The 17,989-nt window shown below is 37.2% G+C and overlaps 1 protein-coding gene across 1 annotated transcript in view; it reads left to right on the forward strand.

Moving 5' to 3' along the window:
* The window catches only part of TRPM1 (transient receptor potential cation channel subfamily M member 1), an 85,679-nt gene extending 71,659 nt beyond the window's left edge, over positions 1–14,020 (forward strand). Inside the window, exon 28 of the mRNA XM_014788595.2 lies at positions 12,693–14,020. Coding sequence (XP_014644081.2) covers positions 12,693–13,965 — 1,273 coding nt within the window. The 3' untranslated portion in view covers positions 13,966–14,020. The remainder of the gene's footprint in view (positions 1–12,692) is intronic.
* The last annotated feature ends 3,969 nt before the right edge of the window (positions 14,021–17,989 follow it).

A 17,989-nucleotide genomic window follows, 5' to 3' on the forward strand; every position in this document is an offset into this window, starting at 1 on the left:
GTTCTTCCACAAATGTTAGAGGTAGCTACAAGTTCTAGAACAGGTTTTCTCAAACTGAGGGCATCAAATGCCATGGTGTTTGGGGTCTTCAAGTTGTAAGAGAATTTAATTTTTTCATTTTGAGGATGATGGCATGTTTGTGAAGGGTGAAAGCAAATTTGAGGATGAAGAACAAGATAAGGCAGAAAGGGAGGATGGGGGCCAGATTCTGAGGAGCTTTGATACACACAAGGAACAAAAATCTTTATAGGAGGAGGTTAAGGGCCGCTATTGGACTAGGAGGGAAAAGCTGAAGCTGCATTTACATAGCACTTTACATAATACTGAGACAGTGTCAGCTGTCCATATCATAGAACGGGATTACCATGGAGATTATAAGATTTCCCTTTAACACACTCCTTGGTACCCAACACTGCAATGAAATTTATCTTTTATCTTAAGTGTGATGAGAAGCTGCTATGGTTTTTAAGCAAAGAGTGACGTGATTGTGTATCTGTGTTATTGTTTTGGATTGGAGTGAGAAGACATTAGAGGCAAAGGGGCTATTCCTAACAATTAACATTTTTTGCTTTATCAGGCTGGGTACAAAATGAGGTCATGTATCTTTTAGTACTAAATGAAATTATCCTGAGACCTCATCATGCTTATTCCAAGAGTACCTTCTGTCCCTTCCTATTGTTCCCCCACCTTGAGTCAGTTGCAAGAGATCCAGTGGTCCAGCGAGGTCCCTACCTACTATATCAAGAGTCAAGAGGATGGGGCCACCAATTGCTTTCTCTCTCTCTCTCTCTGTCTTCCTGCCACTTGGCCCTGGAAGTGGGCATACTTGTGGAAGCACAGGGCAGAGTGGATTAATTAACGCCCCAGATTTCTGATTGGAGGATGGAAAGGGAGAGCTCCAGGGAAGTAGAAATACCAGGGAGGTTGTAGAGAGGGAGAAACTTGGGAAAGTAACCCCATAAAGTTGTTTATGAACTCCAAATGAACTCCAAGGCTCACCTCCGGTCTCTGTGTGTGTGTGTGTGTGTGTGTGCGCGCGCGTATGTGTGTGTGTGTGTACATCCGGGGGGGGGGCAGTTCTGTTCCTTATTAGCATACCTAAAGCATTGAGGGAGATGAGGTGAACAAAAATGATAGAGTAAGGAACAATAGAATTGTATCCCTCCATAAAAGCAAAAGCAAAACTCACAGAAATTTTCAGAATCAATTTTTGTAGAACTCTGGAAATTAACCAATGGCTTACAGCAATCTGTGGAGTGCTTATTCAAGAAACATGGCTGAATATTGTTTTTTTTAAAAAAAAATGAGCTTTATGACATTTCCATTTACCAAGTCCCATTCCCCACTCCTCAGCTCAGTGGTAGCCCTGAAAATAACAGCCTGAATTGCCGGCACCAGTGGAAGCAGAAAGGACCTCATCTATAGAGAACTGTAATTATTTTGTCCTGTCTGGTGGCTCTCTGAAAGATTAGCTTAAAAGGCTTGTCTTGGGGCCAGCCCAGTGGTGTAGTGGTTAAGTTTGTGCACTCTGCTTTGGCGGCCCAGGGTTTGCAGGTTCGAATGCCAGGACTGAGGCACTGCTCACCAAGCCATGCTGTCGTGCCATCCCACATACAAAATAGAGAAAGATGGGCACAGATGTTAGCTCAGGGCCAGTCTTCCTCATATACAAAAAAAGGCTGGTTTCAATGTCCCCTGACTTGGAACTGGCCCAGTGCTAAATCTGATGGCCGGGGGCTGAGGGGGGGTATTTATCAAAAACATTTACAGGCAAATGTTTTAGTCCCTGCTCCCTAAGTTGATATATACCAGAGTTGGGGCAAACAATAGACTAACCAAAAAGCTTGGGAGAAAATGCTGAGTAATGAGATGTCCATAGGGCTTTGAAAAGCTAACATATTCCCGGAATCTAGAAGGTCATGTGCATGCATAGGGCTGTGCACATGCTCAGGAAAGACCTGAGAAGGCTGAAAGCTCTCAATTCTGGCTGACCTTGAGTCTCTGTGCAAGCAGGAAGTGAAGGCTAAGGCAATGATATAAACTGCCTAACTCAGTGTCGAAGACGTGCACACATACAGCCCCTCAGTGAAGACTGGGAGACTTTTTTATTTCAGAGGTTTAAGGAAATCTCTGTCCAATCACCAGCTGACCACTAAGCTAACAGAACAGATTTTAGTTGCCACACTCCACAAAGAATACAGACTTTACAGAATTATTTCAGAAAAATCACTAATTAAACAACAACTAAAATAAAAAGAAACAATAACAAACCCTGGGAAGGAAAGAGAATCTGACTTCCAGAGTTGCAACATTATAATATCTAAAATACCCAGTTTTAAATAAAAATTATAAGACATGCAAAGAAACAAGAAAGTAAGGCACACACATAGGAAAAAAGGCAATCAATAGAAACTGGCCCTGAGGTATCCCAGATGTTTGGACTTCTTAACAAAGACTTTAAATCAGCTATTTTAAATATGTTCAAGGAGCTAAAGAAACCATCTCTAAAGATCTAAAGGAAAGTATGAGAATGATGCTTCACCACATACAGTATGAATGAAGGATAAAAATTATTTTTTAAAAAAATCTTAAACCAAACAGAAATTCTGGAGTTGTAAAGTACAATGATTGAAGAAAAATTTACTCTAGAGGCTCAAAAGCAGATTAGAGCAGGAAGAAAGAACCAGAAAACTTGAAGATAAGTCAATTGAGATTATCCAGTCTAGGGCACAGAAAGATAAAAGAGGTAACAGAGTCTCAGAGACCTGTGGAACACCATCAGCATAACAGCATACACATAATGAGAGTCCCAGGAGGAAAGAGAGTGAGAAAGTGGCAGAAAGAATATTTGAAGGAAACATAGCCAAAAAAAAATCCCAAATTTGATGAAATATATAAATCTACACATCCAAGAAGCTCAATGAACTCCAAGCAAAATGAACTCAAAGAGAGTGATACCTATTCACATCAGTCAAACTGTCAAAAGCCAAAGAAAAAGAATCTGGAAAGCAGCAAGAGAGAAGCAACTCATCACATGCAGAGGATCCTTAATAAGCTAAAAGGCTGACCTCTCATCAGAAACCAAGGAGAGTAGAAAGCAGTGGGATGACATATTCAAAGTGCTGAAAGAAAAAGACTGTCAACCAAGAATTCTGTATCCAGCAAAACTATCTTTCAAAGAAGTGAAGGGGAAATTAAGATATTCCCAGATAAACAAAAAATGAGAGAATTCATTACTAGCAGACCTGCCCTAAGAGAAATACTAAAGGGAGTCCTTTGGGCAGAAATAAAAAAAACACCAGACAATAACTAAAATCTTCTTGAATAAATAGAGTACCAGTAAAGGCAACTACCTAAGTAACTATAAAAGACATTATAAATGTATTTTTTGTTTGTAACTACTTTTTAATTTCTATATAACTTAAAAGACAACTGCATAAAGCAATAATTAAAAGTCTATGTTGGTGGGCACACAATGTATAAAGATGTAATTACTGACAATAATAGCATAAAGTAGGGGAGGAAGGAATGGAGCTTTATAGGAGCAAATTTTTTGTATACTATTGAAATTAAGTTGACATTAATCTGAACTAAATTGTTATAAATTAAGATGCTCATTGTCATCCCCAGGACAACCACTAAGAAAATAACTCAAAAATATATAATGAAAGAAGCAACAAGGGAATTAAAATGATACACTAGAAAATGTCTATTTAACACAGAAGGAAGCAGTAATGGAGGGACTGAAGAACAAAAAAAGACATTAGACATATAGAAAACAAATAGCAAAATGGCAGAGGAAAGTTCTTCCCTATCAGTAATCATATTAAATGTAAATGGATTAAACTGTCGAATTAAAGACAGAGACTAGCAGAATGGATATTAAAAAAATATATGATCTAATTGTATGCTCTCTACAGAGATTTACTTCAGATTCAAAGACACAAATAGTTTGAAAGTAAAAAGATAAAAAAATATATTCCATGCAAACAGTAACCAAATGAGAACTGTAGTGGCTATACAAATATTGGACAAACTTTCAGATAAAAATTATTATGAGAGACAAAGAAGGACATTAAATAATGATAAAACAGTCAATCCATCAAAAAGATATAACAATTATAAACATACATGCACCTAAGAGTAAAGCCTCATTATATATGAATATATATGAAGCAAAAACTGACAGAATTGAAGGGAAAAATAGACAGTTCTACAATAATAGTTGGAGATTCCAATATCTCACTTTCATTAATGATAGAACAAGAAGAAGATCTCCAAGGAAATAAAAGACTTGAATAATAATATATGACAACTCAACCTAACAGACATCTATAGAACACTTCATTCAACGAGAGCAGAATACACATTCTTCTCAAGAACATATGGAACATTTTCCAGGATAGACCATATGTTACACCATAAAACAAGTCTTGATACATTTTTAAAAGTCTGAAATTATGCAAATTGTGTTCTCCAATCACAATGAAATAAAATGACAAATTAACAAAAGGAAATTTGGAAAACTTACAAATATGTGAAAATTAAACAACTCACTCTTGAATAACCAAAGGATCAAGGATGAAAATATTCACAAGGGAAATTAGAAAATACTTTGAGGCTGCACAACGGTGTGAATGTACGTAATGTCACTGAATTGTACACTTAAAAATGGTTAAGATGGTAAATTTTATGTTATGTGCATTGGACCACAATTAAAATTTTTTTAAAAAAAAAGGAAAGATGGGGCCAGCCCAGTGGCATAGCAGTTAGGTTCACGCACTCTGCTTCGGTGGCCCAGGGTTGACAGGTTCAGATCCCAGGCGCAGACTGATGCACCACTTGTTGAGCCATGCTATGGCAGCATCTCATATAAAGTAGAGGAAGATGGGCATGGATGTTAGCCCAGGGCCAATCTTTCTCAGCAAAAAGAAGAGGGTTGGCATCGGATGTTAGCTCAGGGCTAATCTTCCTCACACACAAAAAAAAAGGAAAGAAAGAAAATACTTCAAGGTAAACAAAAATTAAAACACACTATGGCCAAAACTTATGGGATGCAGCAAAAGCAGTACTCAAAAGAACATTTATAACTGAAAATGCCTATAGTAAAAAAGAAGAAAGATCTCACAGGCACTGAGTACTGAGCTAATGAACAGACCACAGCCAGGGGCCCAAACTCATCACTGGGCTGCACACACACAGGAAAGATCCCAAAAGCACTGCAAAGGCTTTGAAAACTGAACTAAAATTGGAACTATAGCCCACAGAAATCATGTTGGAACTTGCAGCTTGAACCTAACCAGGTCAATCATATACTAAAACAAAAATATCAACATTCTCTTTAGGATTTAAACAAGACTTCAAGTCACATGACATAATATTCAAAATGGCCAGGATATAATCCAAAATAGCTTGGAACATGAAGAATCCAGAAAATCTCAACTCACATGGGAAAAAGATAATCAATAACTGCTAATCTGTTATCTTGATAACACAGAGGTTGGAACTGTCTTACAAATACTTTAAAGCATCTATTATAAAAATACTTGGACAAAATTGCAAGGAATCTTGAAACTAATAGAAAAATAGACACTTTGGGTTAAAAAATAGAAGATATAAAGAAGAACTAATGAAAATTTTAGAACTGAAAAATACAATAAGTGAAATGAAAATCTCATTAGATAGACTCAATAGCATAACAGAGATGACAGAGGAAAGAATCAATAAACTTGAAGATATATCAGTAGAAATTACCCAATTTGAACAACAGAGAGTAAATAGACTGAAAAATAAAGAGCATCAAGGCTCTTTATTTTGGGGACAACAAGGAAAGGTACAACATTTGTGTCATCAGAGTCCCAGTAAGCAAAGAGAAAGAGTGTGGTGAAGAAAATAATATTTTAAAAAATAATAACTAAAACTTACCAAATTGGGTGAAAGACATAAACCTACAGATTAAAGAAATTTAGCAAATGCTAAACAGGATTAACTGAAAGAAACCCACCTCCAGAAACATGTTAGAAACTGCTGAAAACAAGAGACAATGAAAAAAAATTGACAGCAGCCAGAAAAAAATGACACATTACTTATAGGAGAACAGCAACGTGAATGATGGCAGATTTCTCATTAGAAACTATGAAGGCCAGGAGGAAGTAGCACCATGTTTTTAAAGCTGAAAGAGAAGATCTGTCAACAAAATTCTACACTCAACAAAAATATCCTTCAGGAATGAATAAAGACATTCTCAGACAGAGGAAAACTAAGAGAATTCATTGCCAGCAGACAGGGTCTAAAAGAATTACTACAGGAAATTCTTCAGACAGAAGAACATGATACCAGAAATAAACTTGGCACATCAGAAATGAAGGAAGAACATCAGAATAGTAAATACAAGATGAATCTTCCCCTCTTAAGTCCTTTAAAGTATGCTTGAGAGTTGAAAGCAAAAATTATACTGTCTGATGGTGTTCTTAGTACATGTTGATGTAACGCATAAGACAACTATAGCATAAAGGAGTGGACAGAAAATGGACCTATATTGTGGTAAAGTCCCTACATTCCAATTGAAGTGATGCTAAGTAGACTGTGAAATGTTACTATGTATTTTATAATCCCTAAAACAACAACTATAAAATCTATAGTAAATGATATATAGTCATTTCCCAACTTATTTCTGAGGCCAGCATTACCCTTATACAAAAACCAGATAAACAGGACTGAAAAAGAAAATCAAAGACCAATATCCCTTATGAACACAGACACAAGAATTCACAACAAAATATTAGCAACTGAATCTAGCCATGACCAGGTAGAGTTTGTCTCAGGAATGAAAAGCTGTTCAGTAATTGAAAATCAATCAGTGTAATCCACCATATCAACAGTTTAAAGAAGAAAAGACACATGATCATATAAATTGGTGCAGAAAAAGCATATGACAAAATTCAACATCCATTCCTCAATCTGTTAAATGGCATTTACCAAAAACCTACAGCTAATTTAGTGAAAGACTGAGTGCTTTCTCCCTAAAAGTGAAGCAAGGCAAGGATGACCATTCTATTACTGCTATTCAACAATGTACTAGAAGTCTTAACCAGTGCAATAAAGCAAGAAAAAGAAAAAAAAGAAACATATCTTGAAAAGGAATAAATGAAACTATCCCTATTTATGGGATATGATGACATGATTGCTTATGTAGAAAAAACACATAAAATCTTTAAAAAATAAAACTAAACAAACATACAAAAATCTCCCAGAAGTGACATGTGAATTTAGCAAGGTACAGAATACAAGATTTACACACAAAAATCAATCTTATTTCTACATACTAGCAATGCATAATTGGAAACCAAAATTTTTAAAACAATACCATTTTACAAGAACTCCAATAAAAATGAAATGCTTAGGTATAAACCTAATAAAACATGGACAGGATCTGTATGCAGAAAATGCTGATGAAAGAAATCAAAGATGACCTAAAGAAATGGAGAAACATATCATATTCAATATAGTACACATACCATTTATCCCCGAATTGATCTATAGATTTAACATAATACCAATCAAAATACAAAAGTAAGATATTTTTTAGATGTAGGTCAGCTAGTTTTAAAATTTAAATAGAAAAGCAAAGGAACTAGAATATCTAAAACAATTTCGAAACAGAAGAATAATATTAGAGGAATCGCATCACCCAATCTTAAGACTTACTGTAAAGCTATAGTAATGAAAACAGTGTGGTAATGGTGAAGGGATAGACACATATATAAATGGAACAGAATAAAGTGCCCAGAAGTAGACTCACCCAAATATGGCTAATGGATTTTTTTTCAAAAGTGTAAAAGTAATTCAATGGAGAATGAATAGTCTTTTCAACAAATGGTATTAGAACAGGTGGACATTCATATGCAAAAATTGGACGTTGACACATACAAAAACAAAAAATGGATCATATCTAAATGTAAAACATAAAGCCATAAAATTTTTAGAAGGAAATACAGGAGAAAATCTTCATGACCTGGGATTAGACAAAGAATTCTTAAACATGATACCAAAAGCATGATCCATAAAAGAAAAAAGTGGTAAACTGGATTTCATCAAAATGAAAAACTTTTGCTCTGCAAAAGACATGGCTGTGACAATGAGAAACAAGGTACAGACTGGGAGAAAACATAGGCAAATCACATATCTGATATAGGACTTGTGTACTGAATATCTAAAGAACTCTCAAAACTCAATAGTAAGGGAAAAAATGACCCGATTGGAAAATGGGCAAAAGATTAGAATAGACACACCAGAGAGGATACAAGTTTGGCAAATAAGCCCATGAAAAGATGCTCAACATTATTAGTTATTAGTGAAATGCAAATTAAAACCATAATGAGATACCTCTACACACATATTACAACAGCTAAAATAAAAAAAAATGAACAATACCAAGTGCCAACAAGGACACTAAGCAACTGGAACTCTCATATGTTGCTGTGGGAATATAGACTTGTCAGTCACTCTGAAAAACCGGTTTGACAGTTTCTTATGAAGTTTACCATACACTTAACCATATGAACCAGTAATCCCACCCCTAGGCTTTTATCCTAGAGAAATTAAAACTGTTGGTTCAGCCACTATGGGAATCAGTATGGAAGTTTCTTAAAAAACTAAAAATAAAACTACCATACAATCCAGCAATCCCACTTCTAGGTATACATCCAAAGGAAATGAAAACAAGTTACTAAAGAGACCTATGCACTCCCATGTTCATTGCAGCATTATTCACAGTAGCCAAGTGTGGAAACAACCGAAGTGTCTGTCAGTGGATGAATGGATAAAGAAGATGTGGTGTATATACATATACACACACGCACACACAATGGAATATTATTCAGTTATACGAAAGAAGGAAATCCTGCCATTTGTGACAACATGGATGGAAGTTGAGGGCATTATGCTAAGTAAAATAAGTCAGAAAGAGAAAGATAAATACTGTATGATGTCACTTATATGTGGAATCTAAAAAAGCCCAACTTGTAAAAACAGAGAGTAGAATGATGGTTACCAGAGGCTAGAGGGTAGGGGAACCAGGGAGATGTTGTTTAAGGGTACAAACTTACAACCAGTAGGTAAATAAGTCCTGGAGATCTAATGCACAGTATAGTGATTATAGATAACAATACTGTATTATAAACTTCAAGCTTGCTAAGAGACTAGATCTTAATTGTTCCCATCACAAAAAAGAAATGATAATTATGTGACGTGATATTGGTGTTGGCTCACTCTGCAGTGGTAATCATATTGCAATATATAAGTGTATCAAATCAATACATTGTACACCTTAAACTTACACAATGTTATATGTCAATTATATCTCAATAAAAACAATTTAAAAAAAAAGAAACCTGTGTTCACACAAAACTTGTATATAAACGTTTATAGCAGCTCCTTTCATACTTGCCAAAAAATGGAAATAACCCAAATGTCCTTCAACAGATACTGTGGTACATCCATACCATGTAATACTACTTGGCAATAAAAAAGAATGAATGATTGATACATGCGACAACTTGCATGAATCTCAAAGACATTATGCTGAAAGAAGCTAGTCTCAAAAGGTTACCTACTGTATAATTCTTTTACTTGACATTCTCAAAAAGATAAAACTATAGGGATGGAGAACTGACGAGTGGTTGCTGGGATTGGAGGTGGGGGAGGGTGTGACTATAAAGGTATGGCATGAGGGAGTTTTGGGGGTGATGGAATTACTCTGGATCCTGATCATGATGTTGGTTATGGAAAGCTATACATGTGTTAAAATTCATAGAACTGTCACCAAAAGAAAAAACAGTCAATTTACTGTATGATAATTTTAAAAAGAAAACATGAAATTAGAAATATGACATATTGGGAATATGTCTTTAAGAGGGAATCAACTTTATTTAATGGGAAAGCCAAGCAAATTACTTTGGACCTAGAATACTTCTGTATTCTGTACTGTGCTAAAAAATATTTCCCTCTGTGTTGAAAGGAGAGAAGAATTAAGATGTTGAAAGCTAGGAAAGCTCATACCTCACTATGAGCTCTGTCACAAATGATAGATTTCTCTTATATGTTTTCCTGCCACTCAGTGTGTAAGCAGATGTGGGACTCTTGTCAAATTATTTCCTGGATAGCCTGTCTTTCCCCATCTGAAATGAAAATCACTCCTTGTATAGATGTCAAGATTTGTGAAAACACATTTTGAGTAATTGTAGGGAGTCACAAAACATGGCTAGCATAGGAGATATTTCCTCATTCATCCTTTTTGTTAATCATTTCAGATATGTGAACTTAAACTTATTTTTTCCCTTCTCCTTTCACGCGTACTATAAAAACTCAATACAACTTCCCTTGATTTGGCATAGCCATTTAAAATGTGCTGTCTCCACGCTGTAGCTGTGTATGATGAGCTTGAAATACGCATCTGACAATTTTCTTAATCTAAGGCACATCATGAAGCATGTTTCTTCCGTAGCTTCACCTGAGGGAGTGGCAGTAGGGATGGGAGATTTGAGAAACTCCTTAAAGAGGAGTCCTACCACAGAGTGTGGTAACTTATTCAATGCAGGGGGAGGGGAGGTTAAAGAGGTGTAAGGGAGACTAAAGAATCAGATGACTTTCAGGTTTCTTTCTTTTCTGTGAGTGGCCTGCAATGCTGTTATCTGGATTGGGTGATGCAAGAAAAAAAAAGGCAGAGAATTATAAAAGATTTGAAAGGAAAGATACTTATCTGCATTTCACCAGCTTATTTATTTTTAAAATTTTGCACAGCTGCATTATCGTTAAATGTAGTGTTTGTTAAATGACCTCAAGTTTGACTGTTACAGAGGCTATGTGGTTTTTAACACAAAAGAAATCATCAAGGATAATAGATTTGAAGTGAGCAAGGAGACATTACATTTAACAGAGAAAACCAAGTCTTAGTTGAAGTAATGGAAAATTCATAGTGAAAAGTTCTTCTGTTGGCCCTTGAAATGTAAGAGGAGAACCCTTAGAACCTATAGTATGGATAAGCTTTAAAAGAAGGACATCAGGACTTCTCATACACTGTGAATTTGGCGAATTTGGTCCTCCTGGTGGCAAACTTCCAGGAAGCCAGACCCTTCCTGCTCAAATGATGTGGTTTCCTAAGGGGCATATAAATAGTCCTTTCCCCATGAAAAGAGTTAAGAATAGAAGCCAAGGACTCTCCCACACATCGGAGCGCAGCTGTCAATGTGGCCAACAGAAGAACAGCATTAGCAAAAGCAGCTCTGGGAGAAAGTAGGGCAAGACAGCTGCAGAAGCAGCACGGAGTGAGGAGAGTACAGGAGACGTAGTCAGGCAGAGAGCAGCAACTTAGTGCAAAGAAGAGCAGCAGGTTCAAGAAGTGGACAAGAGGAAAGTAAGAACAGGTGAGGGAATTTATAAGGATACATCGAGAGGACAGCAAAGACCTACTAGAAGCAGACTCAGTGCCAACTGGGTGATCCTAGAGACTGCCTGTACATTTCCATGAAAAGATAGAAAACCAGAGCACAAAAAATTCAGACTGAAGTGTTTGCCTTCACACAGGAATGAATCTGCTGGAACAGACAACCACACTGCCCAGGTCAGAGGGCCCAGAGGCTCCCAACTGGGCACCAGGATTCTCTCTGCCCCAGCCACCCTAGGGACAAATTCAACTTTTAGAAGACAGTCCTAAGTCCTGGGAATACCTTGCTGCCTTTTAGAGTTAAATTTCATGAACCAGTTGAAAGACTTCATACTGTATGTATTCTTGAAATACAAAACATAGTCTATACCAGCACGGTTTAATTCAGGCAACGTTATGGTCTCATAACTGTTGCCTGATCTTCTAGGATTTAAAAAAAATCTAACAGCATATATTTATAATCTGCCATGATCTTTCTTTCTCACAACCCCATTAAGAGAATACTAATTATTAAATACAATGAGCAATTTAACGTTACTGCTATTCTTTAGACAATTAAATGACCTCTTGTCCCTTAAGTAAACCATCTGATAATCTGAACTTAATTATTAACAATTCATTTTCTGTAATCCCCAGGAACTTCAAATAAGGAGTTTAATTTATTTATTTTGTCACCATAACCATTAATTGCCGGTGACTACGGTCAAAACTCAAAAACCTAAGTGCTAGTATCTTCCTTTATTATCAGAGGTGATGTGATGCACCAGCTAAGAGACTAAAGCTGGAGCAAATGCTGGAGGTGCATTGTGTGCATTCGAATCCCAGCTGCACTGTTCACCAGCTGGGCGAACTTGGGAAAATTAGTTACCCTTTCCACGACTTTATTTCCTCCTCTGTAAAATGGGGATGATGATAATAGTTCCTACGTCATACAGCCTACCTCATAGGGTTGTGAGGATTAAACAAGCCCAGAATGGTACCTCAGTGAGTACTTATTAATGACTACGTAAGGCATGTAGAACAACGAATGGTAAATAGTACTATATGTGTTAACTGTATTTCTATTATTTTCTGATGCTCCTCACTAATTTTTAGTAGTTATATTAGGAATGTATGAAGTGTGAAAATATACCCAGTGAGTTCCATGATTCTCAAAAGACTGAAAAATTATATAACAACACTATAATATTTTTGTTTTAAATATTTAATTAATCTCAGGTTAATAAACCTATCCCTTTGTATTCACCAGAGTTGAAAATATGTCAATGAGGTTGGAAGAAATCAATGAACGAGAAAATTTTATGAAAACTTCCCTACAGACTGTTGACCTTCGGCTTTCTCAACTAGAAGAATTATCTAGCAGAATGGTGAACGCTCTGGAAAATCTTGCGGGAATTGACAGGTCCGACCTGATACAGACACGGTCCCGAGCTTCTTCTGAATGCGATGCAACTTTTCTTTTAAGGCAAAGCAGCATCGGCAGCGCTGATGGCTACAGCGTGTGTAGATATCATTTTAATGGAGAGGAGCTGTTGTGTGAGGATACTTCTCTCTCTAAGCCAGCAGGGACAGGATTCAGGAAAAAAACTGGTTCCTTCCGTATGAAGGAAGAGAAGGACCTGAAAATGCATCTGATACCAGAGCGTCAAGGCAGCCTTCACCTTCTATCCAGCACGAGCATGCCAGCAACACCAGAGTGCAGTCGACTTGCATTCGACAACGTAAAGTACACCTCAGAGCTGAAATTAGGTCCAGATATTGGGATTTCAGCTGAAGATGATGAAAGGCAGACAGACTCCAAAAGAGAAGAAACTATTTCCCCAAGTTTAAATCAAACTGATGTTATGAATGGACAGAAGAAATCGGATTTTCAAAACACTCAGCTAACAGTGGAAACAACAGAGATAGAAGGCACTATTTCCCATCCCCTGGAAGAAACAAAAATGACACGCTATTACCCTGAGGAAACGTTCAATGCTTGTAAAACAATGAAGTCCAGAAGCTTTGTATATTCCCGTGGAAGAAAGCTGGTCAGCGGGGTTAACAACCGCAGCGCGGATTACAGTTCAGTCATGGACCAAGCAGGCCCCTCTACAATTCAACAATGGATGACAGAATGGAAATATCAAGTTAGAAAGATTACACGTTCTCACAGTACAGATATTCCTTTCATCGTGTCAGATGCTGCAATGCAAGCCGAGCATAAAGAACAATTTACAGATACTGAAGATGAAAACTGTGTTTCTGAAACAGTCCCTCAAATTTCTCGTTTATCTCTAGCTCTTACTGACAGAACTGGAAAGGAAAACTTACTGTCTGTGAAAACAGACCAAACTTTGGGATTCCCATCTTTAAGGTCAAAAAGTTTACATGGCCATCCTAGGAGTGCTAAAGCCTTTCAGGGCAAATTAGATAGACCTGGGCATGCCAGCAGTGTAAGTAACTTAGTAGTTGTGTCTGGAGTTACAAAGGAAGAACAGAAGGTTAAGCAAGAGAAAACTTCCACAGAAACTGAATGCTAACATGTCTCGTTTCTTTGATTTTTAAATCAAAACCACTAATGAGTACCACCTTGGTCATCTAAACATCATCAATTTCTGAAAACGTTTTCATTTAAAATATTTGTCAATTTGGACTTATGATTAACTTAAAATTTAATGCACTAAACTTAAAGTAATATTTTGGTAGCATATGTTAGTAAAGTTAGTTTTTTTAGTTGGAGTAGGATCAAATGAAAGTGATGATACTCCAATTGAGATATATCACTTAACCAGTATACAAGATTCTACAAACTCTTTATTTCTGAGGGCCACCAAATAGCCTAAGATGCCAATAAGTTACTCAAGGAGTAAGCAACTATGTAAGAAAGAGAAATTAAAGAGAAAGCAAACATGAAAAAATGGAAGGGTAGAGGAGAAGAAAAATAAAATTATGAGGTGCAAGGAGTGAGAAGTGGAAAGGAGCCACAAACGTCATATGTTTTTTATGGGTTTTTGTTTGTTTTATGTTTTAATGTTTTATGTCTTAAAATTACACAGTGAAAAAAAAGTACAAGACCACATCAAAGATCACACTGTAATAGTTTAGGTTGACCGAGAGTTTTGTTAATATGTCAAAATAAAGTATCCAGTATGCCTCTTCCTGTTGTCATACACTCCTTGAGAACAAATACAAATGAATTGTACCTCTGTCTGTGCAATGGCTTGTGCAAAGCTGTGGCTAAAACCTAACAGATACATGTTCACAGTGGGAATTATCAAGAACCAGAGAGACTATTCAAGGCAGAGAACACAGGGTGTGTTGTGCTTCAACAATGTAAGTTCAAAGACCCACCATAGTGCTCGGCCCCCTAAGCAGGGGTCGGGGAGAGGGCGCACTCCCTAGGAACCCTTAAGGCCACCCTAGCACCACCACTCTTGACTGTACGAAAGGGGCAGAAAGGGGTCTTCTCTGGCTAGAGCAGAGGCCACCAACATTCACAGAAGTTAGAGCTGGACCCTCACCATCCCCCAAGAACATCACTTGTGAGGTCTCAGGGAGTCTCTGGAGCACACATAGAGGCCAGCATCATGGCTGGACTGACTAACTAACAGCTGTTACTTTGGTGAAGTGCCTCCTACCCAGAAAGAACCATTGGGTAGAGTCTCCAGGAATTGGTGGTGGATGGGGGGCAGGGGTGTCAGATAGAAATGGGAGATGATCACAAAATAGGAGACCATTACACCCATTCTCATCTGAGGTTCAGACTGTCATATTGCCATAAACTGGCAAGGAAGGAGAGAGAGAGAGAGAGAGTTCACTGCAGTTATGCCAAAGGTAGCGATCAGAGATAACTAACATCTAAATGAGACTGAGATTTTAATAGATTAGAATCCCTGAATTGGGCTGGATTTATCAAAAAGTATGCCGTTGCATGGAGTATGGGGCTTTGAAATTAATAAATAACATTTATTTAATAAATAAAACTATTGCTTATTTGTATAGCACTACACCGAGATTTTTTAATCAGTCCTGCTACATGTGTTATTTGAGCCAATGCTTAACCCATTACATTTACCTCATTCCTAAATCTTTGCTTTTGGTGCCACGAAAACTTTCAGCCCTTTGCCACATCCTAGAAAAAGAGATTTCTCAGAATAAGCTGGAGAACCTATGACAGCTCAAAAAAGCGGGTCTTAAAAAGGCAAAGCTTATCTTTGGAATTCTCCAGTTCTCCATTCATACACAGCACCCCCCTTACCTCAGGTATGGGACCTGAATCCGTTCCCATAAGTCTCACTGGGATTTGTGACGCCTGTTTCCTGTCAAGGTTGGTTGAAGGGGATGTGATTTTTTTCTGAAGATGTTTGTCTTACAGACCCAAATGAGTAAATACTAAAGGTGGAAGTTCAGAACTCGTGGCAGGGACCTTTCTTGCACACCTGAAATCATACCATATAACTATTTATTTACGCTTCCAAGTCAGTACAACTCAAATATTGAGGGCCTATTATGCAGGGCACTGTGCCAGGATCCTTGTTATTATGTTATTATTATTCCAATATCATTCTAATTTTGCTAAATATGGGAAACTAAATGTTAGGGACTAATGTTCAATCTGATCAAATCTAGAAGTATCTAGTACATTAAAACATGAACACTGTGTATGTTCAAAGCATTTATTATAAAATTGTCTTACTAAATAAATTAGAAGTATATTTCTGTTCTATGTAAAACATAATAAGAGACATAGGAAGAAGATTTTTATTCTTATATCCCATAAACTCTGGCACACTTGTAAATGTTACAATATGATATTTGATACAAACTTAAAGTAAGCTCATTTTTAATTTGATCAAGGGGAGTTAATTTAACTATCAAAAGACCTCATTATAAATGGCTTGCTCCTTTAAGAATGTATGATTGCTTATTTTCTGAATATATGTTGTATCACCATGAGGCTCCTATATGTTTCCATAATTTAGGCTTCCAAATTTTAAAATTAAACTGTTAGTGTTGTCATAGAGTTATTCCATATCAAAAATGCATTTTGCTGGATATATATTGGAAATAAAGAGAAATGAAGTCATCATCCTACTATGTCCTACATAAAAAAAAACACTGAGTCAAAGAAATTTTTATTATAAAACTGACACAGAAAATAACACAAAACAAATAAATGATTTAATTATTGTAAGAGAAACATCCTTATAACCACCACCCATATTAATAGAATTTGCCAGCCACCCCAGAAGTTTCAGAAGTTCCAATCCCAACCACTTTCCTCCCCGCAAAAGTAACCACTATCCTTTTATAGTAATCACTTTCTTGTTGTAAAACAATGACTCCAAAACTAGGTGGCTTAAAACACCCATTATGCTCGTGGATGCTGTAGATCAGGAATTCAGACAAAGCACAGCAGAAATGCCCCCTAATTTGTAGTGTTTGCTGATTTCCATGGTATGAATATTCCTACCATGACCAATCTCAAGCTACCCAGGTGACATCACTGAATGTGGAGCTGGGAAAAGATGCTAACAATTGGCTCCTGCAAGCCAGTACAAACTGGCTATAGCACACTACTCTCTCTCTTTCGTGGTGTTTAAGCTGGGAAGATTCAGCTGGAGTCTGGGGGTGATTCAACAGCTAGAAGTTGAAATCATCCAGAAGCATCTTCCCTCACACGTCTGGGAGTTGATCTGGCTGTCAGCTGGGCTCTGAATCTCAGCTAGAGCTCTCCACCAGAGCACTTATACATGGCCTCTCCATGTGGCCTGGGCTTCCTCACAGCATGGCAGCCTCAGAGAAATCAGATTTCTTACATAGTACTTCAGAGCTGCAAAAGTGAGTGTCCCGGCTAGCAAGGAGGTAATGTCATCATTTTCATGACCTAGCCTCAGAAGTCATGCAGAGTCACTCCCATTGCATTCTCTCGGTTACAGGTGAGTGACTAAGGCCAGCCCAGATTCAAGGGGAGGGGTCCTATATGGGAGGAGTGTTTAAAATTTTGCAGATTGTTTTAAAATCAGCACACTTGCATTTCATTATAGTTTTATCACCCGAATGTTCCTTAGCACTATAGTTTAGTCTCTCGCTCTTTTTTGTTTTGTTTTGTTTCATTTGCTGGCTTCCTCTCTATCCCTTCTCTTCCTTACAATTTATCTGTGGAAGAACGTGGGCTATTTGTCTTGCAAAGTTTCCCACAGTCTAAATTTTACTGGTTGAATATTCATGTGCAGTTTGACATGTCCCACTGTTCCTGTAAGTTGGCAGGAGAATTCAGAGGCTTATTCAGGCTTAGGTTCAATCCCTTTGGCAAGGCTGTTTGACCGGTGTTGCTTCTTTCATCCTTTGGCACATATGTCTACTTGTCTCTCTTTGGGATGTCAGCAGCTATTGATACTCAATGCCTAGGTCTCTTAATTCACAGGAGGTTGAAAATTGTGATACTCGAATCTTATTATTTCTTTTTCTTTTATTAGTTAGAATACTTTATAAAGAGATAATTCCTTCCACCTACTGTTTGCTTATACAGTGGTACAGTCCATACTGTACTGCAAGGATAAT

The sequence above is a fragment of the Ceratotherium simum genome, chromosome 3 (assembly GCF_057802395.1).
Source record: "Ceratotherium simum simum isolate JZ-2026a chromosome 3, ASM5780239v1, whole genome shotgun sequence".
NCBI classification, from domain to species: domain Eukaryota; kingdom Metazoa; phylum Chordata; class Mammalia; order Perissodactyla; family Rhinocerotidae; genus Ceratotherium; species Ceratotherium simum.